General features: G+C 42.7%; 1 protein-coding gene across 1 annotated transcript in view; it reads left to right on the forward strand.

Annotated features, from left to right (window-relative positions):
* Positions 1-23,209, forward strand: part of FANCB (FA complementation group B) — a 28,699-nt gene extending 5,490 nt beyond the window's left edge. The window contains exons 2-9 of the mRNA XM_056131255.1: positions 350-1,367; positions 7,692-7,844; positions 8,991-9,083; positions 15,700-15,828; positions 18,446-18,612; positions 20,694-21,124; positions 21,756-21,993; positions 22,757-23,209. Coding sequence (XP_055987230.1) covers positions 444-1,367; positions 7,692-7,844; positions 8,991-9,083; positions 15,700-15,828; positions 18,446-18,612; positions 20,694-21,124; positions 21,756-21,993; positions 22,757-23,171 — 2,550 coding nt within the window. The 5' untranslated portion in view covers positions 350-443 and the 3' untranslated portion in view covers positions 23,172-23,209. The remainder of the gene's footprint in view (positions 1-349; positions 1,368-7,691; positions 7,845-8,990; positions 9,084-15,699; positions 15,829-18,445; positions 18,613-20,693; positions 21,125-21,755; positions 21,994-22,756) is intronic.
* The last annotated feature ends 2,976 nt before the right edge of the window (positions 23,210-26,185 follow it).

A 26,185-nucleotide genomic window follows, 5' to 3' on the forward strand; every position in this document is an offset into this window, starting at 1 on the left:
GAAAACTATCTTTCCAATAATTCTTTTTATTTTATTGATATATTGGTTTACATATTGTAGAATTCGGGGGTGAACTTCATACCACTCTCTGTGGTTCATTCTTGCAGACTCACCACCAAAATTCCAGTGCCATCCCACCACCAACAAAACCCCATCATCTTCCTTCCCTTTTCCTCTGCTGACCATTTTCGTTTTCAGAATCCAAGAGTTACTTTTCTGCTAATGCATTTGCTTTGGTTATAGGCCACAAATGGGTGAAATGCATAGTTGACACCTGTTGATGGTTATTTAACTGAAGCACGGGTATGCTTTTCAGCTCTCCCAACTTGACATTCTTTTCTCTTTTCAGCTTTTGGTTTAAAAGCATCCTGTGAAATCTCTTCACATTCAAAAGTCAGACTAACATCAGAACTTGGTATTGAGGAAAGACTAGCAAATGAACAATGACATCAAACAAAGAATGGCTTTTGTGTCATAATGGGGACGTCCTTGGTTTTCGATTGTCTAAAGGACATTTTGCAGATAAAGGACCTGCAGAACCACCCATGTTACATGCTAGAAGAATGGAATTTGATAGAGAAAAAGGAACATTTGTTCAGAAGTCCACTGGATTCTTTCGAATACAGGAAGGAAAGTGTCCTTTAAAAATCATGTCTTGCAACTGTGTGTCAGATTGCAGAACTGGAATTAAACTCCCATGTGTTATGATACAAGGCACTAAACAGTGTAATGTTTTCACATACTTTCTACTAATTTTTCATAGTACCAGTCAATTTGAAAAACGGTTGCATTTAAGACTCAACTACCAGTTACATGAATTCAGAGTTCTTAATGGCCCTGTGCTTTTATGGAAACATGTCAAAACTTTCTACTGGCTTTCTTCTAAAACTGACGAAGCTGTTGCTGTGCCCATCAAGCTTTCAAGTATTGACTGGGCAGGGGAGATTCAAAATCTGGGTATGACTTTATTAGGAATAAAGGAATATTCCTCTCGGGATGAAGTATTTGCCAAAACGACTTCAGAATTAGATTTTGCAATTCAGAATACCAAATTTTGCCTCTTTTCTCTCGAAAGCCAGGAGAAGTTAAGCGAATCATACATTATCCCTGCTGGTTATACCAGCTCAATAACCTCTGTGCATGTCTGTTCAACTGAGTTTGTCAACAACCAGTTAAGATTGTCTCTGATCGTCCTTACGAGAAAGAATCAACTGATTTCATTCCAAAACGGAGCTCCTCAAGGTGTTTGCCAGCTTCCGTTTGAAGAACCTTGTGCGGTTCAACTTATGGATGGAGGAGAAGACCTCCTTTACCTGGTATCCTTTAAGTCTAATAAAGCATGTGCTGTTTGGAATAAAAACTTTCAGGTATGGTACTTATTGTTATAATCATTCCATTGATTTAGATCTATTAAGTGTCACTCCGTAGAATTCATCCCATAGTATTGTTATCTAAATGCACTTTTATTCTTATTTATTGTTTGTGGGGGTACCCCTGGCTCTGCACTCAGAGATAAGAACTGGTAGTGCTTAGGAGATCATATGTGGTAGTGGGGATCGAACTCGGATTCTGCGTGCAAGGCATCAACCTTGGTACTGTCCAGGCCTCAGTCTACACTTGTTTTTATGGACAAGAAACTAAGATGTTTTGTGCCTTGACTTTTTGGGTCATAAAATCTTTGAGTTGTTTGGAAGTATGTAAATATATAACTGAATGGTATGTATTTGTTATGGAATATGTCTATTTCTGATTTTCATTGAGCTCTATTTGACATTTCACTTGTGTAATTAGTGGATATTTTTTCAAATGTCGCAGAATGATCAGTCCAATAAATCCAGGTAACATTTATTATCATCGTTAATTGGGATCAAACCCAGTCCTCTGCAGGTGCTTTTGGGCTACCTCTAAAACCCACAATTTTTTCTTGGCTTTTGGACTACCTCGCAATGCTCAGGGTTTCCTTCTAGCTCTGCACTCAGGGATCACTCCTTGCAGTGCCCAGGGGACCAAATGGGATCCTTGGTATCAAACCTGGGTCACTTATCTACAAGACAAGTGCCTTACCTCCCACCCTGTCTTTTCAGCCCAACCACAATATTGTGAGAACTTCTTAAATATCTAACTCTCTTAGCAACAATTTCTAATTGGTACGAATGTGTTAATAATTAGCTATGTCTTTGCAATTAGAATGATTGTTATGATTTGACTTGATTTCACAAGGCTTTCTTTAAAAAAACCCACATATTAGTTGTTCACATCTTTAAAAGTTGGTGATTTGTTGAAACCTAAAATGAAATTTAGAGAATTTGCTTAAAATATGTTGCATATGTATATAATTGTTCCTTTATAGAAAAATAGTTGCTGTTGCTCAGAGAATTTGATGATGTCATATTTTGGAATTCTGAGTTGTCCATTGAGTAATTTTATCTACATATTTTATCTACATATGATTTTGTCTTTTAGCATAAGGTTTGGAAGTTGCTTTAAAATACTGGTGCTGAGCATTCGTTAACAGGTGAAAAGCACAGAAAATGAATAGGAAATTGAGGAGTATAATTGGTTGTCTTCACTGATACTTCTCTGACTGATTTTTTTGGTGGCATTGCATCCTTACAGCTTAATATCATCACCTGGTTTAGTCATGTTATCTGAAGTGTTTATGATGTCTCTTACATGTGGATTTTTAAGTATATTTAACTTTTTCCGTTCTTGTACTGCTTGGGTAAAGAAAGCAGGCGCTGTCTTGTTTTCTGTGTGTTCCAGCCGTTTAATTTGAAATTCCATGAAAATTTTCGTCACCATATTGTCAACTTCATGTAGTGCATACCGATTTGGGGAAATGTGTTGGAAAGCCCAAGAGGCATTTTTTTTATGCCAGTCATGATAATCTTGTATGTGTATTTGTCAGGTTGAAATTGCATTTTATCGGGTTTCATCTTATGAATTACCTTTATGTTTACAAGGATTATGTAACCATATTCAACATCTGTTAATACATAGATGACTAAAATTATCAAAAGGAAAAGAATTAGAAAGAAAGGCTTATTTTCAAAGCAGTCCTTTCAAAGTACACTGTACTTTTATTTGAAGCTTATAGGGAATGTATATTTTCTGTCTCTTTATACTCTCAAAAAATGGGGGGAGGGGACAACTAGACCAGCTTACAAACCCTACTTGGGTAAGGGCAATGGAAAGGATTCATTGAGCATGGGTTTGAGTCCCAGCTGAGCCGCTTACTAGTGTTGCTGTAAGGAATATACTACATTTCTGGGAACTCTCTGGCCATTGTGATGTAATTGGGGCCATCCTGCTTCTGAGAGGAAAGATGATAAGCAGGTGACATTATAAAGTGTGTATGAGGCTGGTCCAGAGCAGAAGCTCAGTGAGTAGGAGCCATTGGATGAGGCCAGGGCCAGTGATGTCATCAGTAGTTTACACCTGCTCAAGCACCTTTCCTCAACTGGGATAAGGAAAAGCATCCCCCACTGGCTGGCCTCTGCTTGGTTTCCTCTGCCACCAGTACCTCCCAGAGCGGGAAACTGGACAGTCTCCACAAGGAGCAGGCCTGTAGCAGTTGGTTTATCTGCCTTCTATAACTTTCTCTGTAATGGACCATCTTTTCTTCCCAGAAGTTAGCTAAGTCCCTTAACGTGCCTTATCAGGGATTCTGCACTAAGCTCTTCGCAAGTGCCTTGTATTGAAAGCCTGGCCTTAACACTCTGGTGTCTACAAATAAGTTTTCTCATAGCCACCTGGCTGCCCGGAATTTCACAGCTCTAGCCTCTGTGTTGGTGTTGCATTTGCACTCACCTTGCCAAAAATTGAGACGCAGCTCAACAGCAGAGCACTTGCCTTGCCTGTGTGAGGCTCTGGGTTCAATCCCTGGAACTACCCAAAACAAAAGTTAGGTGTAGTAAAATATTTGACTGCTTTTAAAATCAGCATAAAGGCTAAGGATGTACAAGTAAAGGAACCAGGCAGATAACTGTTTCTGGAAGCTTGGATTTTGAACAGTAATGCTCATTTGAACAATTGCATTTGCACTTGAATAGTTACACTCAGATTAGCAGTGAGGAAAAATTTTAAGACAAATTAAATACATCATTTTTTTTCTTTTTGGGTCACACCTGGTGACGCACAGGGGTTACTCCTGGCTCTGCACTCAGGAATCACCCCTGGCAGTGCTCAGGGGACCATATGGGATGCTGGGAATCGAACCTGGGTTGGCCGTGTGCAAGGCAAACACCCTACACGCTGTGCTATTGCTCCAGCCCCCATCATTTTTTATAATGCAGTGAAACATGTTTAACTGAGAACACATTTTTGTCACACTAACAAAATGCATACTGAAGTATAAGAATATGAATATGTTTTGCCCCCAAAATGGAGGAAACCATGGAGCAGGCTTCCTGTAGGTTGGCTGTGGGTCCTTCCATACTTTGGGGAAGGCCTGGCATGAAACCCAGGGCTTCATACATGGCAAATACATCCTCTACCAGTGAGCCGCACCTCCAGCTATCCGTTCAATTTTTTTTACTACCTCATTCCATAGAGAATTAGGCAGCTCACGAGAAAGTAAGGAAGGAAAATCAGGATTGGTGAGTTCTCAGCTCAGCCCTTCATAAATGCACCAGATATAGGGTGGAAACTCACATTTAGAGAAACACAGGAGTTTTTCTCTTTGCTTTTCTCTCTCCAGTCTTTGCCAGTTTTATTGAGATATCATTGGCATATGGCACTGTATAAGTTTGAAGTGAACAGCAGCATGATGTGAATTATTATTGTGAAATGATTATCCCAAGAAGTTAGCCCATAGCATCTCATAGACAAAAAAAAGGAAGCAGAGTTCTTTTCCTAATGGTGAGCTCGGATTCTCGATTTATAGGATTAATTCTCTGCCAATTTTTGAATGTATCAAAGAGCAGTGAATTCATGCTCATGTACGTTCCATTCCCAGTTCTTATTTGTCTTCTAACCAGAAGCTTGTATTTTAAAACTCCTTTCCTTTAGTCCCTTCCACCTCAGGCAAGCACAAATCTGAAACCTCTTTTTTTTTTCTTCCAGTTAAGTTCTAGGTTTTCTCTTGTGAGTGAAAATTGACTCTGCGAGTTTTGGCTATCAGTGTGATAGGCGTTTCAAAATGAGACCATTGTCTCATATTTGAAAAAGGATGGTGCTGTGTGGTAGACAGAAATGAATGGGCCAGAGAAATCACGCTGACGCCACGGCACTCACCTTGTATGCTGCCAATTCTGGTTCAGTTCCTCACGCCACATATGGTCCTGTGATCATTGCCAGGAGTAAGCCCTGAGTGCAGTAGGCACTAGCCCAGAAACAAAAAAATAACAACAACAAAAACCCCTCTGTATTCTGGAAGTGTGTGATTTAATCCAATAATCATTAGTCAAATGTGTTTGTTCCACATTTGAATTATACGTAGGGAGAATTCGAATATTCTATAAATTTCAAATGCATAGCAGATTTCAGAGACTGTGACAAATGAAACTAAAATGGATTATTAATCCTTTCTATGGGTTGTATTGAATTGTAATGATAGCATTTTCTTAATTAAAGAAGTGTGATTTACAAAGTTATTGATAGTTGACTTTTAGGCATATAATATTTAAACTGAGATTTTAGCAGCCTCTCCTTACTCAAATCTTAGGGCTGGGGCTAATGGAGACGTTACTGGAGCCCACTTGAGTAAATTGATGAACAAGGGGACGACAGTGATACAGTGAATATTTAAACACCAATCCCACCCAGTGTCAGCTTCTCACCTCCAGTGTTCCCACATTCCCTACCCACCTGTACCCCCACCCTGTCTCCGCCTTTCACCTTGACAGGCAAATCACAGTGTTTCCATGGCTGCAGCTTAAATCTCATGTTTTCAGTGTTGCTGAGTCTGTGTGTTGTATAGGTGGCTGTACCATTCACCCATATCACTGGGATAACTGAAGCCCTCATACCTGTTCGCCCATTACTTCCTGTTTCCTTCTTCCCCTCTTGATTTCTTTCCGTCTCTGTCCTCCCTAAATACTGGGGTCAAGAGTGATCTGGGCATCCCCCTTTTTCTACAGTACATTTCGTCATCCAGTATTCTGTGTTCCACAGATAAGGGCGATCCCCCTGTGTTTGTCTTTCTTCTTCTGGCTGGCTTCACTCAACACAGTATCTTCCAGTTCCACCCACATCGCGGCAAGTTGCATGATGAAATGATAGCATTTTAGAGATGGTAAATTTTATATTGTGTCTGATCACTGGTATTTAACATGTAAGATGCAGTCGGATGCAGTTTCACCTCTCTCTCTTCACTGATGCTAGAGATTTCTCATATTGGATACTGGAAAAATTCACATTATACAAGCGCCTCGCCTTTGTGGCTCACCTATAAGTCTTTCAGACAGTACGGTTCTAGAACTCTAGACTGCAAATGTGTGTAGCCCTGCACGAGCGCACAGCTCCCTGGTGTTTGCATGAGGAGCACATTCTTACTACTGATGTCTCTTCACACAGTTCATTATTCTTCGTGGTCCTCCCGGCAGTGTGGTGGGAACAGAGGCAGAACAAATTAGCTTCTACACCATGCGAGGGGGCGATCACTCCTTTGGAAATTAGCTTTATAGGCGGGAGGCTGATGTTTTAAGAAATGCAAGCCACCCTCCTGTATCATTTAAAGAAGTGTGTTCCAAAGTGGTGATATCACCACTGGTGAGGGTACAGGTGGGGGCAGTAATAGCCTCGGAGGGCACTTTTTCTTTGTTCACATAAAGAGATAGATTTCCAAGGGAGTGCTGAATCTCTCTCTCCATCTCCCTCTCCCTCTCCCCCGCCACCAATCAGTTTGTCACCTCTGTTTTAGGTGATGTGTCTGTGTGCCAGGAATTCCAAGTGGGCATTTGACCTTTTCTGCCAGAGGGAAAAATATCCAATTCCCAGGGTGTTAGTTTCCTAGGGGACCAATCTTAAGGTTTGGAGCTTTATGAGGTTTTAAGTCATTATTTTCTAATTTAAGTTGAGGGTCTCACATTCTAGAATAAACTAATCAAAATGTTCCATTAGCCTGAGACGGTTCTTATGACCTCGTAAGTCATGCCTTCGAGTTATATAATGCAATGGAATTAATTCCTTGTATAATTGGTCTGATCACAGATTCATACCTCTAAGACTTAGGAGAGTGGCAATCATTCTGAAATTCATCGTATTAGAGAGTCCTCACTAGACTTACTCATGAGACATGTAAGAATCTCCAAAGTGTTTAGTCATGAAAAGTGTTTGAATTAATAAATTATAATCGTCTTTAATATAGAAATCATTCATGCGACATTCCCTGGATATTGATAACTTAGTAAATCTAACTACCTTTCTGTTTATAAAGTACTTGTGGCTCTATTTTAATACTACCGTTTGAATGCTATTTAGTACTGAGCAATATTATTTTAATAGTATTTAGTTCTATTTAATATTATCTTTTTTTTTTTTTTTTGCTTTTTGGGTCACACCCGACGATGCTCAGGGGTTACTCCTGGCTCATGCACTCAGGAATTACTCCTGACGGTGCTCAGGGGACCATATGGGATGCTGGGAATTGAACCTGGGTCGGCCATGTTGGCTGCATGCAAGGCAAACGCCCTACCCGCTGTGCTATCACTCCAGCCCCTTAATATTATCTTAAAACTGCTTTTCTTTAGGTTGCTGCTCAGTGGGAAAATGTGGACTCTGTACTAATCGATGACTTCATTGGAACTGGATCTGAACAAGTGCTACTGCTTTTTACAGACTCTTGGAGTTCAGATTGCTTGAGTTCATTTAAAATAACAAATTTTGGTGACATAAACTATCCCGTAAGTTCTATTCACTTTTTATACATTAAGAGCCTCTTAAAAGTGTAAATGCTTCGTAGATTTTCACCCATCACTGACATTGTTGTAGTTTCATACTTGGAGTAAATGTTACTGTCACTGTCACTGTCCTCCCATTGTTCATCGATTTGCTCGAGCGGGCACCAGTGACATCTCACAACAAATTGTGAGACTTGTTGTTACTGTGTTTGGCATATCGAATATGTCACGGGGAGCTTGCCAGGCTTTGCTGTGTGGGCGAGATACTCTCAGTAGCTTGCCGGGCTCTCCGAGAGGGGCGGAAGAATCAAACTTACCAACTTTAAAATGCAAAGGTTGAATCTTTTAAAATAATACACATTGAGTCAATTTTCAGCAAGTTCAACATATTTGTCTTTGGCTTTTGCTTTGGGGCTACACCTGTCGCTGCTCGGGGACTACTCCTTTGACAGTGCTCAGTGGACCCTGTGTGGTGCTGGGGATATAAGAGAGACTGGCCGCATGCAAGGGAAGTGTCTTCACCCTGTGCTATCCTTCTGGCCCCCCCAAAATGTGCTTTGGATATAAATTGGGAATATAGTATAATTTGTAGTTATTTAAATGACAGTCATACTGTAAATTAACTCTATTAATGCTTCTAAAAATCATATTTTAGGGGATAGAGAGAGAATACAGTGTTTAAGATGCTTTCCTCTATATAGTGAAACCTGCTTTAATTCCTTGCACCACATGGACCCCTGAGTATTTCCGGGAGTGATCCCTGAACATAGAGTCAAGAGTAAGCCTTGAATGAACACAGACCAGGTGTGGCCCCCCAAATTAAAAAAGAAACACGACCCCAAAACACAAAAGGATATAATTTTATACTAGTAGTATACAGTATAGTATTCTCCAACCCCCCCAATAACTGATGCTTTACTTTGAGATAGGAGAGAAAACCTGCACATAAATGTGAGGTAGATGGTAATAATGGTGAAAAGAGTTCATTTATTTCCAATTACAAGGAGATAGCGGGAAAGCATGTATTTCTCTTGCAGTATGTAGCTTTGAAATTACCCTTTGACTAGTTAAATTTGATTTATATTTTGTGAATCATGAATTTTTACATGTAGTCATAATTTCAATTTTAGTCTGTCTTTTTTTAATTAGATTAAACCTGTGGAATGCAGTGAAGAGGATTTAGTGGATGACAAAGAAAAGAATCGTTGCTTGGTGATTCCGCCTCTGAAGAGAAGAGTGGAAGTTAGTGTTTATGTCTCCTTCTTGTGCGATTTTTCATGACGAGATTCTAAATGAAGGCAAGGATGTTGAAAGACAGGGCCTTACAGAATAAGCAGCAGAGTGGTTGAGGGGGATGGTATTTCAGGGGATCTATACATTAGTACCTCTGCAAGAACAATTATGACATGACTCAGAAATCTGTCATCTAATAGAGCTCAATGCATATTTGTCATTGTTTCTTTCTGGGCCACATCCAGTGGTGTACAGGGTTTACTCCTGGCCCTGCACTCAGAGATCACTCCTAGCTGTGCTCAGGGGACCACACAGGATGCCAGGGATCAAACCCGGGTTGGCCGGATGCGAGGCAAATGCCTACCTGCTCTACTGTGGCTAGATGTTGCTAGACAACGCTAGATGCTTTGCCATCAAAAGTTGTGGTGAGGGCTGGAGCGATAGTACAGCAGGTAGGGTGTTTGCCTTGCACGCAGCCGACCCAGGTTCGATTCCCAGCATCCCATATGGTCCCCTAAGCACCGCCAGGAGCCATTCCTGAGTGCATGAGCCAGGAGTAACCTCTGTACATCGCCGGGTGTGATCCAAAAAGCAAAAAAAAAAAAGTTATGGTGAGAAGCTACTAGAGGTATCTGTAAATTTAACGTGCTTCCTCAGATAAAAATGTAGGGAGCTCTCTTTTCTTTTTGCAGGGGGGATCCCCCAAACAGTTCCTGCTTGGCCCCTGTGTTCCCTGTGATTACCTGGGCTGTCCCATAGTGCCTGGGACCTGCGGGGCTGCCCCCAGCCATGTTCAGGAGGACATATGGTGGCACGATTGAAGTGGGTCAGGCCCTCCCTCGTGATGCGTGGCCCTCCCCACTCTGTACTGTCTCCTGGCCCCAAGGACTCACTTTTGAAAACACATTCTGACCTCTAGGGTCAGCATACCACAGGATGTCTCTTTTTAGTTCTTTTGGTCGGTTTGTTTTGGGGGGCTATACCCCGTAGTACGTGGAGGCTACGCCTCGCTTGGTACTCAGGGGTTACTAACTGTGCTTGCAGACCATGTGAAGCTGGGGATTCCACAAGCCCCACCCCCCCGCATTTGAAGTGTGTTTTCTGTCTCCCTGTCCCTGCAGTAGCCCTCACAGGAGTAGGAAGATTGTTGTGGTTGTGATGTCACTGCCTGCAAACCCGGTTGCATCACCCCCTCTTTAATCACACCCATGGGGACGAAGTATCAAGTGTCCTTCCCACTAGAGGTGTCAATTTCCTTCTGGTATCATTTGCCTTTTTCACTCTACCCTTGGCAGAGGGACAAAGCCACGCGGGTTCCGGGGCCGAGACCTCCAAGCCTACTCAGATTGGGGCCGAGCATCCTACACCCAGATCCTCCAAATTCCAGTAGGCGGGGGTCACACCCACCAACTGGCCCCCTGGCGCCGTGAAATCCCATCAATGGCCAAGACCCAGAGACTATAAAAACCAGCTCCCGGAAGAGAACAGTGCAGTCTCCTGCCCCCGCGCCTGGCTGTCCTCGCCGGGACCCCTTGGAAGGGAGCGGGTTGAGCTTTCCTCCCCACCCTGACCAGGGCTCCGGCAGCTGAAGACATCTTATTATGACATCTTATTATCTCATTCCTACTTTGGACAAACTGGCAGGCTATCGAATGTAGCCTGCCCACACAGCAGAGTCTGGCAAACTCCCCGTGGCGTACCCAATATGCCAAATACCAGTAACAATGATGGGTCTCATTCTCCTAAAGAGCCTTGAATATAATCGCAGGGCTTGGATGAAAGAGACGTTACTGGGGCCTGCTCGAGGCAATCGACGAATACAGGATGATTTGTGATTTTGTGACTCTACCCCTGGATAACTTTATCTCTAAAGGGCAAGACAGCAAATATTTTCCCTTTTCAAACCCTTCAAAACTATACTGCAGAGGCTGGAGCAATAGCACAGCAGTTAGGGTGTTTGCCTTGCATGTGGCCAACCCGGGTTCGACTCCCAGCATCCCATATGGTCCCCCGAGCACCGCCAGGAGTAATTCCTGAGTGCAGAGCCAGGAGTAACCCCTGTGCATCACCGGGCATGACCCAAAAAGGAAAACAAAAAAAAACTGCATTGCAGCTTTTAAAAATAGTGAATTTACTAAATGCCTATTGAACATCTATTAAGTATTGACGTGACTAATAGATTAAAACTTGATAGTGGGCATAAAATCATAAGAGAAAGCTTTTTCATTCTTATGACATTTAGAACTTTGATGCTCTGAACCATGTAAGAGAAATCATGGGAAAAAAACAATTATGCCATGTGACAAAGGATTAATTTCTATAGTACTAAACTGCATTTTTGTTGGCTGGAGGGATAGTACAGTGGGTAGGGCATTGCCTGGCACATGGCTAACCCGGCTTCCATTCCTGTCACCATTTATGTCCCCAGAGTCCTCTAGGAGTGATCCCTGAGTTCAGAACCAGGAGTAAGCCCTGAGCACCACCAGGTGTGGGCCGAAACCGAACAACAGCAACAGTAGCAACCAAAACTTCCCTGCATTTTGACATAGTATTAATGAAAATGTAAAGTAACCCAACCTTCTCAGAGGGAAACTTTTATACTTGTTAAAATTTGAATTGCAATCTTTTTATTTGCACAGTTCCACTGCTAGAAATCTGTTCTAAGGATTTACTTGTACATGTAACAGGCAAACGTGACTTTACTGTTTATATCACTGTCACTGTCATCCTGTTGTTCATCAATTTGCTCGAGTGGGCCCAGCAATGTCTCCATTGTGACACTTGTTATACAGTGTTTGGCATATTGAATATTACATATTATATCACTGGTAGCTTGCCATGCTTTGCCGTGCAGGCAAGATACTCTCGGTAGCTTGCCGGGGTCTCCGAGAGGGGTGGAGGAATCGAACCTGGGTCTGCCAGGTCCTCAACCACAGAAAAAATGAACAGATTTATAAATTATGCCCACGTGATTTTAATTAATGAAAGCATGACTATAAGAAATTACACTTCTGCAATATGTTGTCTAATTTATTTGTACAAATTCCTGATAAGAAGAGCTTAAGGGCCTGAGATATAGTCCAGTAGGCATGGTGCTTACCTTGCATGTGGTCAACCTGGGTTTGATCCCTGCATTCCTTATTGTCCCCGAACCCCCACCAGGAGCGATCCCTAAGCATAGAGCCAGGAGTAAGCTCTGAGCACAGCCAGGTGTGACCACCAAACTTTTGAAAAGGGGAATTGCCTAAAATGATTGTTGGAACATTTTTCAAATCTTAAAAGTTTCAAAAGTCTGGGGCTGGAGCAATAGCACAGCGGGTAGGGTGTTTGCCTTGCACACAGCCAACCCAAGTTCGATTCCCAGCATCCCATATGGTCCCCCCGAGCACCGCCAGGAGTGGTTCCTGAGTGTATGAACTAGGAATAACTCCTGTGCATTGCTGGATGTGACCCAAAAATCCAAAAAAAAAAGCTTCAAGAAGTCTGGTATTAAGAACAAATGAGGAAGGAGAAGGATAGACCTAGAAAAACTGTACTCATTTATATTATATAAAATAACATAGTATGAGACTAACACCCAAGGACAGGAGAAACAAGGGCCAGGAGGATTGGTCCACAGTTGGAAGCCTGCCTAAGTGCTGGGGGATAGGGCAGTTGGGATAGAGAAAGGACCACTCTGACAATGATGGTTAGAATGGATCTCACTGAGAGGGAAGTGTGTGCTGAGAGTGGGTAAAGGACCAAACATGATCGCCTCTCAGTATCTGTATTTCAGACCATAATGCCCAAAGTGGAGCGAGTAAGAAGAAAAGTGCCTACCATAGAGGCAGGAGGTGGGGGTGAGGGTGGCAGGAAGTTGGTATTGGGAAATGGACACTGGTGGAGGGATGGGTTATAGAACACTGTATGACTGAAACCTGGTCATGAAAGCTTTGTCACTGCATCTCACGGTGATTTAACAACAAAAAAAAAATTTTAAAAAAGAAAAACTGATCAAGCAGCATCCAAAAATTGGAGTCCAGAGAGAAAAGGACAGAAGCCGGGTGCAGCCTTCCCCTCAGAGCATGTGTATTTTTTACCTCAAGCAGCCCTGTCCAGCCAGAAACAAATTTTTCTCCTGAGCTACAAATTCATCTTTGGCCTCTTCAAAATCTTCTCAGTAAGTGGGGTCAGCGAGATTGTCCAACCCCTGGCACCACATATAATAATCCCCGACCCCTCTTCGGAGTGCTCCCTGAGTGGAGTGCTAGGAGGAAACCACGAATAACAGTGGGGACAGCTCAACCCTTCCCCCTCACTCAAACAGAGGGAGTAAGTGTAGACTCCCACGGCTTTGCACCCGAGCAAGCACGTGGAGCAGCGGAAAGATAAGTGACTCCCAGAGCTGGCTTTAGAATCCTTTCATTGCTCCCCTGCACATACATCCTTTCTGTCCCCAGCCCGGGGAAGTGGGGAGAACAGGAGCTGGAGCATGTGCGCATGCGCAGGGCTGCAGGCCCGCCAGCAAGGCAACGGAAACGTGAGTCTGGTAGGCATCCTAGCCACGAAAGATGCCAGCTACAACTACTCGCTTCTCTAAAATGTCTTGCGGGACTGGAGCAATAGCACAGCGGGTAGGGCGTTTGCCTTGCATGCGGTCGACCCGGGTTCGATTCCCAGCATCTCATATTGGTCTCCCGAGCACCGCCAGGAGTGATTCCTGAGTGCAAAGCCAGGAGTAATCCCTGAGCATCGTGGGGTGTGACCCAAAAAGCAAAAATTAAATTAAATTAAATTAAACGGCTTGCACACAGAACGCTTAGCCAGAAGCCTAAGGCACACGTCGAAAAGCATTCTCAGTCGTTTATGTACAACGGTGGTGAGTTTGGGAGGCAGACAAGGCAGTCTCCTTGAGGGGCAGGCAAGTGGAGCCTGACTCTACTATTACTCTGCACACCCCTGCTGAGTAATAGTAACAAGCTCCTCTACAGGTCGGATTGAGTTTGCAAGAGAAAGAATGAGAACTTCTCTGCGGTATGCACCTGTTTTGGTTTTGTTTGCAGGAAGAAGAGAGAAAACACATACACTGAAAAATTCTGGAAAATGAAACACATGGGATTGAGGGTCAAGGAAGGGAAGGGAAGAAGCACCCTTTGGGACATTGTTTTTGAGAAACACCCTGCAGTGCTTAGGGTGCTTAGGGTTAATTCTGCCTCCCCGCTCAGGGATTACTTCTGGTTGGCCTCTGAGTCCATAGGGGATGCCAGGAATCTAATCCAGGGCGGGCAAGGCAAGTGTCCTACCTGCTATACTATCCCTCTGGCCTGGAAGAAATCCTTTCATATGCTTATTTGGGGGGTGGGGGTTTCATAATAAAATTGCTCGGTATAGAATATTTAAGTGGCCTACTGATTCATACTTTAGACTTGGCACTTGGGCACTTGCGGGGGGCAAAGGCTATACAGGAGTCCCCTGGACGAAAGAAGGGACAGAAATTATTCCTTTTCACTCTCCCCTCATATTCCATTTACCGTCTCTCTAATGCTCAGCACGCTCCTGTTTAGTTTCTCACCCTGATGGATACATCCCAAAGCTTCAGTGGCTCCTTTGCCAAAGGGGTACTGGAGGAAATGATGTGGCGCCCACAGAACTAGGTCAACAGATGAAGGTTCAAAATATTGCCTAGACACTTTACATGCGTTATGCAATGAGGGAATCTATAATTCATCTCCACTCCCCAAGTTGTATTCATTGATAAAAGCAAAAGATGTTGCCTGCCTTCAAATGGAATCTAAAAGAAAGAAATCCAAAACTCGGCTGCATTTTCTTTCATAATCGCGAGAAATCATGTTATATTAAAAGCTGTATTAATATTAAACAGTCTCCGATATCCATCTGAAATGAAATAGCTTCAGTTCAATGATGCAACTCGTTAAACTTTCAGTAGCAAATATATTTCATAAATGTTTCATCCTTAGTACTGAAATCTGTTTATCTGGCATAATAAAAGAAACAGATCGCTCCCTATCCAAGTAAGAGCGGACCCCCCCCACCACGCCCACCTTGTTTTGTTGTTCTGTAAGGAATTAACTCTGACGCTGAGTTTATTGGCACAGAAGAAACGAAAGACAGTTTGCAGCCTGTCATGTGTTTTCTTTAATTTTTTTCTATAATAGATTGTATGAATGAGGCTTTCAAAGCGCATCAAAGTATAAGTGACCATTTCTTGTCATGGTTGCCTTTGCTTTTGTGGATGCTCTGTTTTTGAAGCAGAAATTACTTCACCCACCAGAAAATCAGTTTTGTGTTGGCAAGCGTTGATTTGTATTCATATTCATCGGACTTTTCATATTCATATTGATTACTTAATTCAGTGGTGAAACAGATGCTAATGCCTTGCCATTTGCTCAATTTGAAACTTAAATTCTATTGCAGTTATTTGCTGTGCCATTTTCCTGTGGAAGAAATAAATTTGCATATTTTGAGAACTAGAGACTTAAAATTGATCAGTAAAACAGTTTGCTTTAAGATAGATTCTCTGCTTTTCTGTAGGAAAATAAATTAATAAGCAACGTGGGAGAGAGTATTTCCTGAATTAGTGGCATGGCAAATTTCATCTTCAATGATCTTTCTTTAAATTTTACAGATTGGTTTGACTTATATTCAGGACTGGAAACAGCATCTCTTGTTGAAGGAGAAATTTATTTCAAAATATTGCGAAACTTTCATAAACATCATTCAAGGCAAAGATGATTGTACTTCAAGTACAGAGGAGGTAAAATTAACCCCGCAACTTTTAGAAATTGAAAATCTACAAGCTATTGAAGCGTTATTTAAATCGGAATACTGAAATACACGGTAAAATGCTGTTCAATAGATCAGGAAGAAAAGTGGCAGGGAGAATAACAATGGGCTTTTAAGACATTGAAAATATTTAATTAAGGAGCCAATATTTTGCCAATTTGTCAGTTACTCTTATTCATAAGATATTAAAATCTCGGTTATTAAGGACCTTGGGCAATGAATTCTTTTGTTTAAAAAGATTTAAACTATTGAACTTTCATTTGCATAGTTGAATAGAAATTCTTAGTGCACTATATATTTCTGTCTCCTTAAACAAAATACTAAGCATTATTTGATCTCATGTTGATGATGGCCTAATTTTACCGCTGTAATAATTGTACGTTTAGTCCATAATATAGAAAGTTAGCAAAAACTGCTGTGACTTCATAAAAAATAGTACTTATGCCTGTTAGTTTCCATGCATAGAAAGACACGGCAAGGCAAAATAATAGATAAAGCTGGACATGGAGAAACCTAGTTGCCTTTTAATTCCTCAAATCCCTTTAGTGCAGAGCTTAGATTTACTTGCCTTGACCTTGATTCTGGTAATGGTCTGTGCTTTGCTTTTGTGTTTCTGTCTCTTTGTTTGGTTTGGGAGCTTCACTCTCCAGACTTATTCCTGCCTCTGCACTCAGGCATCACTGCTGGTGGGTCTCAGGGTGTCCGGGATGGAACCGAGATCAGCTGCATGCAAGGCTAATTCCCTGCTCCTTGTACTATCTTTCTGCCCCTCCCCCTGTGTTTCCATCTTTACAAGATGAGGATTTGGGTCCCCACTCGATCTCTGTTAATATTAGAAACTTAACAGACGCACATCATGTGCTGTTTCTGCATCACTGTTCAAATTGGGGGCGGGAGGGTGGGGGGAATTTCTGAAGACTCTGTTTAAAATCGTGTTTCCCTTCACTTCTTTGCCTCAACAATTTTGCCAGAAAGGGGGAAGAAATCTTTAGAAATTAATGCATCGAAGCAACTGTGTGCCAGGCCCAATTTTGAGCCCTGTCTGGGATTCTTCTGTCTGAATTTTTCAGGGATTCAGAAGCTTACCGCATAGGGGGCATGGGGACACCAGGACAGTGGTGGAGGAAGCAGACACTCTGGTGGAGGATGAGGTGCTAGAATGTTCTGTGGAGAAAACGGGACCACTAGCAGTTTTATAAGCCACACACATAAAAATTAAAAAAATAAAACCAACCCTGGCAGACGGTCAAGATTATGCAGATTTTGGATAAATAGCCCACCTCCTTTCTCATGGCCCTGCCCAGGAGCATCTGGTACCTAGTGACATGTTTTGTCTCCTGTCAAATAACTGCACTGCACTGTCCTCCCATTGTTCATCGATTTGCTTGAGCAGGCACCAGTAACATCTCCATTGTGAGGCTTGTTATTACTGTTTTTGGCATATCGAATACGTCATGGGGAGCTCGCCAGGCTCTGCCATGCGGGTAGGATACTCTCAGTAGCTTGCCAGCCTCTCCAAGAGGGATGGAGGAATCGAACCCAGGTTGGCTACATGCAAGGTGAATGCCCTACCCACTGTGCTGTTGCTCCAGCCCATCAAATAACTATACAGATCTTTTCTTGGTAGCTGCCACCTACAAGGATGGTAGAGCCCCTGGGCTCTGGAAGCTGACTGCCTTGCACCTGTGTGACCTTGGGCAAAATCTTCACCCTCCCTGTGCTTAGCTTTCCTGAGCTGGAGATGGTCGCTAATCATTCACTGGTGCCTCTTGACATTTAACTGAACATCTCCCCTGGCCTGCCCCACCTTCGTACCCTGGTCTTTATGTCTCATTCTGTGGCTCCCTCCCCAGTTATGTGATTTTCTCACCTGTGTCCCCGGGGAACACCACGGGGACCCCAGAGGGGACCATCCGAGCCTCAGTAGAGAAGTGCTGCTGTAAACCAAGAGTACGAGGGTTATTATGAAGGTCAAACAAATGGATGCATGAATGGGACTGAGAATAAGTGTTGCCGGCCCAGGGGAAACATCCAGTAAGGTTGTATATTATTATCATTCACCTCTGACTACTATTTCTGTGATTATAAATCCATACTTGCATAATAATGAGTGAGGATGTGCTGGACTTCAAGAATAAAACCTTAGCAGAAAAAAAATCCTCCACCCAAAGATAATCTAGATAATTCATACAAAAGTTTATTGCTGCGGGCTTAGTACAAATCATGGATAAAATAAAGATTGATTCTCAGCACACCTGAGACACGTATTTTCAAAGTATTTGTTAAACTGGACTCCAGGATTCTGCCCCTCGTGTCTCTGTGCTGGACACACCATCTTGATCCTAATCGTCCGTGCTGCTTTGGAGTAAGCAGTCAGTTAGATATTTTTTGTGCATTTTCTTTTAGCAAATTAGATGCAGTGTATAAAAGATGCATTTTAGAATACAGTTTAAAATGTTATGCCGTAAAGTCTAGCCCCAAATTGATTCACATTATATATAATCTCTGATTTACATTATATATATTCTCAGCTTTGCTGCATGTGATATATTTTGGTAATCTGTTATTTAAACGTGTTTTTCTATGAGGAATGCCTTGTTACTCTGTGTGGTGAAGAAGAAACTTCTGTCTGTGCCTTTGACGAAAAATTGCCAGCAGGCAATTTTCAACTTTCAGAGGCGATAGTAGAGAAGATATGGTATCGAGTTATAGATGATAGCTTGGTTGTTGGAGTGAAAACCACATCTTCACTGCTGTAAGTAAATACTAACCGAATATCTCGTTGCTCAGAATTGTGCCATCCAACACAAGTCGGAGGCAATTTTAAATATTCTAATTGCCATTTTCTATAAAGAAAAATAGGAGAAATTAATGTTATTTTTATGTCCAAGACATTATTGAGGGATAGGCAATATTCTCTCTGAAAAAGCAGAATTAATTTCAAGTCATGGAATGAATAGAAAATCCAGTTTTTACTTAGAGTAAAATATAATGTTTCATAGAATTAGAAATTGCATTTTTTTGAAATAAGTCATAAAAATAATTTTCTCTTTGTTTTACCTAGATACTATTCTACCTCCGCTGCTACCAGTTTTTATCTTCTTATTTTTCTTCAAAACTAGACTATTATTTTATTGGTCAAGTTTTATTGAAGCAGAAAATAGTCACTTTGGTAGCCCCAGTCAATTTTTAAAAATGCATATTTTTGTTTTGCTCAAATAAAGTCTGTAAGAAGGGAGGTAAAACTTTGATTTGGTCTAATAATAGATTTTTTTCTATTTAAAATTTTTCACTGTATCACTGTATCACTGTCATTCTGTTGTTTGTCGATTTACTCGAGCGGGAGCCAGTAACGTCTCTGTTCCTCCCAGCCCGTTAGCAGCCTCTTCTTACTCGTCTTTTCCCAACGATTGGAGGCTCTTTCAGGGTCAGTGGAATGAGACCTGTTGTCGTTACTGTATTTGGCATATCAAATACGCCATGGGGAGCTTGCCAGGCTCTTCCCATGCAGGCAGGATACTCTCGGTAGCTTGCCAGGCTCTCCGAGAGGCATATATTTATATATTTCTCTCTATGATTTGTTGCCTACTATCTGAACCCCATGAGGTATGGTGAAGTAATTCTGGAAAATGGGTAGAAAGTGTCTTATAATGAAGCGGCCATGCGGTCTGGAAAGCGGCCTGGAGTGTGGTGGTGGTTGGGTAGTGGAGGTTGGCTGCTGGGGCTGGGTCCTTTGGGGTGGGGAGGGTGACCTCCCCACAGCCTGATGCGGAATCTGGTGGCATGGAAAATTAGTAATGGAACCATGCCATTATATTAATAATGCTATTACTAATATAAACTCTTAAAACTAGGTAAGTTTTTCCTTGTTTAAAAAGACATGGTGGGAGGGCTGGAGCGATAACACAGCGGGTAGGGCGTTTGCCTTGCACGTGGCTGACCCGGGTTCGATTCCCAGCATCCCATATGGTCCTCCGAGCACTGCCAGGAGTAATTCATGAGTGCATGAGCTAGGAGGAACCCCTGTGCATGGCTGGGTGGGACCCACAAAGAAAAAAAGAAAAAGTAGTAGGACTGGTTGAAAGGACCAGAGCTCTTTGCATGACTTATCAGATCCCTGACTACAAGTCACAGCACTGATGGTCTGCTGGAGTCCACAAGGAGCACTCCTCTGAGCACTGAGCTGGGAGTACTTCCCAAGTACTGCTGGATATTGACCCCAAAACCAACGATGGAGAGATAAGATAGCAGGTTGGGTGCTTGCCTTTCACACAGCCAACCGGGGTTCAATCTCTGGCTCCCCATGTGCTTCCCCGAGATTTCCTGAGCACTACCAGGTGTGGGCCAATACCTCAGAGAAAGGGTAGAAACCCTAACTCAAACATAAAATCTGGGGTCAGGAGATAGATCAATGGGCTAGGTACATGCCTTGCATGTAGGAGACCCTGGTTTTGTCCCTGTACCACCTGTCCCAAGCATGCTGAGGTTTTTGGCCTGGACACCAAAACCTATATACATAAAACCCAGCCAATATTTTCCATTTCTTCCTCTCTAAAAGATCGGCTTTCCTAAAGACTAACATATTTGCCATTATGTCGCTTTCCTAGTTCAAGAGAAATGGTATTAATGGGATTTTTTAAAAAATATGTTCAATGTTGATGCTTAATTTTTAATTACTTTGATGCTTGATTTGCTGTTGTTTATATGTCATTTAATCATCTGTTTTATGGTCTTTCTCAGGAGTGACCTTGCTCGTGCCTGGAATGCACCTGCTAGCCACCTCCTTAGTCTATTTTGATTTTAAAGACTAACCTGAATGTTGGGGGGTTTTTACAGGTCTGAAAATCATGTGACTTTATCACTGTTAATGGCTCCAAGCGATTGCTCCAACCTTCAGCCCATTACGTGTCAGAACAAGGTGATCCAGCTGCGGAGATGCTCTTTGCCGGCTCCCGTCTGTATGCCGTATGCCACAGGGTCCGGGACAAAGAGGATCAAGTTGGCTGGTGCTGAGGCAGGCGATGGCGTCCTCCACAGCCAGCCCTCCGGGACAGAGCACACCTGCATGGTCACTGCTGTGACATCTCTCCCACCACTTTTAAGATTCGGGAACTTCTGTTGCCTCGTTCTGCTCCAGTGTAGCAGAGACAGAGAACATGGGCCGCATTCTGAAGAGGCTTCCCTTCAGTGCGGCAGGATATCTGTAAGGCTAGAAGAGCTTTCAAGCGGGAAATCCCTAGTGACGTTTCCAAAGACAGAAACTTTAGGTAAGTTTTGTTGGGGACTTTTTACTCAACGTGGAACATGGCTAGGGGAATGAGAAGGTAATGCACCTTTAATTGGGCTGGGCTTTTTATGATTTCCCTATTCTGAATGCTGCAGGCTTTGAATTTAAATAAAAAGGGGAAGATGTGGAGCATGGCAACAGGCACCAGAGCAGATAGATCTGTCCCTGTATAGCAGATAAGGCCTGTCCCTAGAGAGTGACCCATTAGGGAGTGTCTGGGAGCTTTTTACAAGCACCTGGTGTCCAGCCTTGAGTCTCATCCAACCCCCAAGAATTGTCACCTAACTGCAGCATCTAGCCCTAAAAGGTATTGGGTCGGGCCAAAGCAGAGTTGGAAAGGTGATAGGTCAGTGATGCCAAGCTTTGTGTGATTGGACCGTCCTCTTAAGCTGAGACCCCCGATGTATTTGGCAATAAAGTGAGCTGTGTCCCGGAGTGGTTTCTCCACGCACCAGTCATCGTTTGCCCCAGGTCTGCCCGGACAACGTGTCTGGGTACATTGGGGAAAAACTTCCCCAACTACTCATACGCCTATTTTAGCCATAACGTTCTAAGAACTTCAATAGTGGGTCAAGTTCAACAACAGAGTGGGTGACTTGGTTCTCTTGCAGAACATGTGGAAGATCTCTTTGCACTTCTTGCGGCCTTTCACAAAAATTGCTTCCAAATCACATCGCCTACCTATGCGCTGACTTCAATGACGCCCTGGCTTTCGGAACACATGCAATGTGAAGTGTTCACAGAATTTCCCGAAATTTGGTTTTGCAAAAGGCCAGGAGGTTTCTATGGGACACTCTTCAAATGGAAACAAACAACACCGTTTGAAGGGATTTTATTAGTCTACTACAGGTAATGCACATCAAGTTAGAATTGGTCCAGAGAATTCCATGTGTATATGTGTGGTGTACAAGTGGTCGAATTGCAATCCTCATAGTGGAGTTCAGTGCCATCATGGGACATATTCTGGTCACCGCCTGGTATACTACAGATGGACAGATGGCTTCATCTGGAAACTAAAGATCTGTTTTAATTTTTAACTGCTTTTGGCTTTTTATGGCTTGAGCAGGGCCAGATAAATACTTGAAGATTTCCTCTTGGGGCCAGAGAGATAATTGCAGCAAGTAGAGCACTTGCCTTGCATGCAGCTGACCTAAGTTTGATCCCCGGAACAATTATGATCCCCTAAACCTGCCAGGAGTGTTCCTTGAGTGCAGAGCCAGGAGTAAGCCTTGAGCAGTGTTTACTCCTCTTATCTCTTCCTCACAACAAGTCTAAAAATATAGTATTGATCTTGTTCTACAGAAATTCAGCAAACAGCCTGGTTAATACTGCAGTGCTGGGGATCAAATCCAGATCTCAAGGCATGTACTTTATCATGGAGCCACATCCATGGCATCCTGCGTAGTTAATATTAAGTAATATCGTAGAGGATGTGTGTCTCCAACTGCTATAGTCTGAATTTCATCAGTGGTAAGACACATGCAATGTTAGTTCTGCTTATTATAGAATGTTTTAATAAACAATAATTGATGACTGCAGTATCCTGTGTATCTGTATCACCACTTAGCACTATCCTAATTTTTATAATACTGTATTTGGTGTTTTGTCCTAGGAATCAAACCGTTTTGTTCCAGTGCCTTCATGAGCTCACCACAGCTCTCCCTGTAAATGGTTTCATCAAAAATCTAAAATCAGAACGAGAGGATCTCCTAATTGGTGAATTGGCACGCAGTCTGGAGAAGGAGCTTGTTACCCTGAGTACTCTTTCCTCTCCCATAGCTGAAAACATAAATGAAAACGCCTGGGTGCCCAGTGACAAAGCAAGTGAAGGAACAAGTAGTGACAGTACATCAGTGTTATCAAAGGAAGACATCCATCTGATTAGAAAAGAACTTGAGAGAAAAAAGCAGCAAACCATGGCAATGGGTGAAAAAGTGAGTGGTGCCCTCTACAGAGAAAAGACTTTGAAATTAACTGAGATCCAGCTAAACTCAGACCTTATTGTGCAGAAACTGAGCGATTTATAGTTAGAATCGCAGTTAATCTGATTATCTCTAAAATTTGGTTTTTCCTTGTTTGATGTTTGGTTTCATCTGTTTTCATTTTATATCCTGTTGCCTACTTTATAAAAGTAAAGATGGAGACAATGATCCACAAAATAACGTTCCTAGACCGGTGGTTCCATGGGGCTGGGCAGGGGTAGAGGTGTCATTTTGACACCCTGAGATATTCGGCATGTCTGAAGACATTCCTTTTTAGTTCTCAGAATAAGCAGAAGTTGGGAAAGGGAGGTTGGGGGCTAAATGGATCTAGTTGGAGACATGGACTACTGCTTAACATCCCTGTGTTCTGAACAGCCCCCCAAATATGCAGCGATCAGTTCCAAAGGTCAGTTAGGCTGACTTTAGAGTTGTCACCAAGTGAAGATGGAAGTGATGTGACAGTAGTTTAGTCAAAGGCTAAGAATGAAAAATCTAAGAGGGCTGGAGTGATAGCACAGTGGGTAGGGCATCTGCCTTGCATGCGGCTGACCCGGGTTTGATTCCCAGCATCCCATATGGTCCCCTGAGCACCGCCAGGAGAGATTCCTGAGTGCATGAGCCAGGAGTAATACCTGTGCAATGCTGGGTGTGACCCAAAAAGCAAAAAAAAAAGAAGAAGAAACAAAAAACATAAGAGAAGCCAGAGAGATAGCACAGTGGGAGGGTGTTTGCCTTGCACATGGCCAACCCGAGTTTGATCCCTCCACCCTATATGGTCTGCCAGCCCACCAGGAGTGATACCTGAGTGCAGAGCCAGGAGTAAGCCCTGAGCTTCACAGTGACCCCAAATCAAAACAAAACAAAAAATTGAACAGTGCTTTTCTTGTATCCTTCTTAGTAAAAAACCAAGTATGTAAAAATCAGCTTCCAACAGCTAAATTAAACAAAGGTTGTCAAGCTTCAGAGGTTTATGTAAACATGAAGCTCCTGGGAAATTTAAGCGCTGAATGTTTGGGTGAGACCTTGAAAGTGAAAGTGTTTGAAAAGCTTGTTTCATTAAACGTTAGTTGAAAGTTTCTCAGAAATTGTGGATATCTATAGGAACGTGCAAATTTCAGGGCATTTCTCTGAAAAGCATCTCTTTCAAAAGTCTCAGCATACCTTTCAGGCCATTGTTCAGGAAAAAACAAAACAAAACAAGTAAAAAGCCATTGAAATTCCATAAGGCAAAACTAAAATGCAAAATTCTAGCTAAAGTAGCATAAAGAACCCAGTGCTCTACAGGGACTGAGTAGTATGAAAACACGTGAATATTCGCGTCAGGTCATCAGTGAATTTTTGGGTGGGCGGAGTCTTCTGAGTGGTACTCAGGAAGGGGGTGACACGACCCCACTGGCAATTCTCTGCCAACCAGAGGAGTGTTTCAATGCCTGGGCCGGAGGAAGACATGCTGCTCCAGTCCTGAAGCACAAGAAATTATCTGGGTCACTGTAGCGATGTTTGGGTACCTGGTGGTGCTGAGAATTGAACCAGGGACAGCCACATGCAAGGCAGGTGCCTTCAAAGCCCTGCTCTATCTTTCCTACTACTTTAGAAGTGATTTTTTTAAAGGGGTTCAGTGAGAACATTTCCAGAGTGGAATAAAATCTCAGCCTACTGTCTCAGAAGAATAAGATTTCTGGGGTAATAAGAGAATGGGGAAGGAAGAAGAAACAGAAGAAAGGATAAGGTCCAAAAGGAAATTTTCTGATTCTTTTTGCTCTGACATCTTTAAGTGAGATGGAAGCTTCCATCTCTGCTGCCAGAGTAAGGATGATGATCTGTTATAGAAAGTGGCATTTCATGCTTGCTGCTATGAAGTGCTAATCCCAGCCCCCAGCTGCCTTCTGTGTCCTTGGAGCTAACGATCTGGTATTGCAAATGGATTATAGAAAATGTAGGTTATTATTTTCTTGGCTCATCTTTTATGATTATTCATATAATACGCCTCCTTTTTTTTAAGGAATTCCTTGCAAATTGAGATAAAACTCTGTAACTCTATTTTAATAAAATGTCAATCGAAAATATTTCAGACTTTCTGGAAAGCAAACAATTTCTGGATTAACTGGAGTCTGGAAGCACTGTAGATCTATGTACTAGCTGTTGAAGCTGCCCGTGACATGCTTTGAAAGAAAACCATGTATATATAATAATAGGAGCTTCTAAGTATAAATGGAACATTATTGAAATAGTTTGAGAATGTTAGGATAATAAAAATAGCATCCTGAGGGCCAGAGTGAAAGTGTGATGGGTAGGGCACCTGCCTTACACATGACTGGCTCAGATTCAATTCCCAACACCCCATATGGTCCCCCGAGCCCTGCCCCGAGTGATCCCTGAGCACAGAACCAGTAGTAATCGCTGATCACCAACAGGGTGGCCCAAGAACTACAAAATAAATAAATAAAAGACATGCTTCTGTTTTTATAAAAGCAAGTCAGGGTAGGGAGCAATAGTATAACAGATCAGGTGCTTGCCTTGTATACAACTAGCCCAGCTCTGATCCCTGGTACCTCATAGCACACCAGGAGTGATCTCTGGTACCTCAAGTCCACCAGGAGTGATGCCTGAAGTGCAGAGCCAGAGTCAGTCCTGAACACCAAAGAGTGTGATCCCAAAACAACAAAAACGAAAGAGCAATTCAGGTGTATTCATCTATGGTGACAACTAATCTCTTTCCAGGTCCAGTCTTTTTTGAGGGGTTGAGTCGAGCATACCTCCATGTGTTTGGGGGTTACTCCTGGTGGTACTGGGCAGTATGTGGTACCTGGGGATCTGGTTGCAAAGTCTTTGCCCCACTTTGTAGAATGCCCTCTCCATCTCTCGCAATCTATTCTTTCCAGCTGCTGCAAACCGGAAAGTGCGAGTTTTAAGACACGCTGTTCTCACCCCTCTCTCATGAGTCAGTTCCCTGCCTGCCTCTGTTAGCATATTTCTCTTGTCACCGCCCTTGTCATAAATATGGGGCTCTGGGAAACCATGATCCCCACCATATCCACCCTGTTAAGTGAAAATGAGTT

Source organism: Sorex fumeus, unplaced genomic scaffold (genome assembly GCF_029834395.1).
Source record: "Sorex fumeus unplaced genomic scaffold, SorFum_2.1 ptg000086l, whole genome shotgun sequence".
Taxonomy (NCBI): domain Eukaryota; kingdom Metazoa; phylum Chordata; class Mammalia; order Eulipotyphla; family Soricidae; genus Sorex; species Sorex fumeus.